General features: G+C 39.6%; 1 protein-coding gene across 1 annotated transcript; it reads right to left on the bottom strand.

Moving 5' to 3' along the window:
• Nucleotides 1-81: 81 nt before the first annotated feature.
• Nucleotides 82-840, bottom strand: LOC108355698 (rhythmically expressed gene 5 protein-like). Its single transcript, XM_017606840.1, has one exon. The coding sequence runs from the start codon at nt 806-808 to the stop codon at nt 152-154; it is 657 nt and encodes a 218-aa protein (XP_017462329.1). The 5' UTR covers nt 809-840; the 3' UTR covers nt 82-151.
• Between the last annotated feature and the right edge of the window lie 1315 nt (nt 841-2155).

The following is a 2155-nucleotide window of genomic DNA, read 5'->3' as shown; positions in this document are numbered from 1 at the left end:
TATTTTTAGACGATTAATCATTAAACGAAAACTAGTCGACGAACAGTTGAATTACATATCGAATATTAATTGAAATTATCCTTTTTGTGTGTTTAGAAATATTCTCACTTCAGTTCTATTCTATCTGAAGTTTACGTTTACTGATAGATTTTTACGCTTGGCCCTGAGCGTAGTAGTAACCGCCAAATGGGAACGCACGCCCAGCTACGGCCACGTTTTGCTGTTGCTGCTGCTGCTGCCGACGGATGCGCAGTTGCTGTTGGTAAGGTGGCTGCAAATCACGATGCAACGCCATCGAAGCCAAGTGCTGCTGCTTAAGATCACTGATCATAGCAATTTTGCGATGCTTAGGCTGGCCACTGACGGCTGGCGCTGCTGTGGAGGCAGCGGCACCCCCCCTACCAGCCGCAGCGCTACTCAATTGATAAGCCTCCAAATCTTCATCGCGTGGCAGAGGCTTGTGCTGATCTTCCTCGACTGGAGTGCCATCAGGGCGAACGCGGAAGACAAGCGGACCGCTGAGAAAAGTCTCGGCGTGAGGCTTCTGATTGACTGTTGTTTGAGTGACGGGATAACCGTAGGCGAAGTCCATGTCCCAGGCAAATTTGTGCTTGTGATCAGCATCGCTGTCGAAGAGTGGATTTTGGCTGTTGGTTGTAGTGGAGGAGGCGGCGGCTGCAGCGTTGGCAAATGAGGGGGCTGCTGTATTGGCCGTCTTCTGATGTGTTAGGATTATGATGGAGGAATCTGGTGGTGTTGGCAAGGGTTTGCGGGTGGTAACGAGTGTTGAACTCGGGTGTTCGCGCATGATGGAAGACCAAACTGCAAATAGAAAAAATAAATAAATAAATAAATAAATAAAGGTTGTATTACTACACAAGGATATATCTTAAATGATAGCTAATAGTTAATAATAAATAAATAAATAATTAATTAACTATGATTTACAGCTTTGACTGCGGCTAAAAATAGCTGAATGGGTAGAGTTGTAGATGCGTGATGATGCATAATTTATGTAGATATGTATGAGGATATACATACTTATAGCATTGAGTAACAATTAACGACTGGCTGAATTACACTGTGCAACGTTAAATATGAGCTTTTGAAGGAAAATAGTACAGTGAAATTAGCAAAAAAGTGGTAATTTTTGGTAAGGTCCATAAACCGTTTTGATTTTTATTGAGTAGGTTAAAGAGATGTTAATAAAAGATTTGCGGGTCTCAGGGGGGTTGTGGAATCGCCGGCATCTTGAAAAGAAGGGTTTAAACGTTTTTCGCTATTTAAATTTTTTTTCGAAAAAACTCCAGAAAACTGTGTTATTGGCCGAAAAAATCTATGTAAATTTTTTGTTTAAGCTTTTTTTTTTCTAGCGTCATTATTTTGCATGTTAATAAGAAATTATTTACAAATCTTTTTTCACTTATTGACAGTGGATTGTCCTAAAACCCTTAATTTAATGAAAACAATGCCCTTCTAATCTCAATTCTAAAAAATAAATCATATAAGATTCGAACAGTGTTAAGCATTGCGGTCCGAAAATCGTATCACCCTCGGCCAAACACGTAACATATTCAGCCTTATCATGAGTTTTATTTTCCCCAAACCGGTTCACTTTTCACTCTTGGTTTCCATAGTTTTACTATGGGCGGATGACAAATTTTCGGGTGAATCTTTTTTTCAGGCGAAACTCAGGATAAGGCAGATTGTGTAAGCGCCAATCTATTATTATTCTGCCTTGTTCCGAGTTTCGCTCGAAAAAAAAAATCACCCGAAAATTTTCNTTGGTTTCCATAGTTTTACTATGGGCGGATCACAAATTTTCGGGTGATTTTTTTTTTCAGGCGATACTCAGGCAGATTGTCTAAGCGCCAATCTATTATTATTCTGCCTTGTTCCGAGTTTCGCTCGAAAAAAAAATTCGCCCGAAAATTTTTCATCCGCCCATACCTAAATACATGGACACCAAAAGTGAAAAGTGAACCGGTTCGGGGAAATTAAACTCATGATAAGGCTGATTATTACTTATTAAACAAAAAATTTAGATTTTTTGGGGCCAACAAACAAGTATTCCTGAGTTTTTCGTAAAAATTAACGGTATCGATGTAAATTTCCAAAAACGCTTACACCCTTCTTTCCAAGATGGCATCTACTC

Source organism: Rhagoletis zephyria, unplaced genomic scaffold, assembly GCF_001687245.7.
Source record: "Rhagoletis zephyria isolate East Lansing unplaced genomic scaffold, Rhagoletis_zephyria_1.1 Rzeph_scaffold_48851, whole genome shotgun sequence".
Taxonomy (NCBI): Eukaryota; Metazoa; Arthropoda; class Insecta; order Diptera; family Tephritidae; genus Rhagoletis; species Rhagoletis zephyria.
Note: the sequence above shows the minus strand (reverse complement) of the source record. Positions and strands in the feature narration are given on the sequence as shown.

Excerpts from the sequence above, each read along its gene's own strand:
- LOC108355698 (XM_017606840.1), bottom strand. The coding sequence starts at position 808 with ATGCGCGAACACCCGAGTTCAACACTCGTTACCACCCGCAAACCCTTG.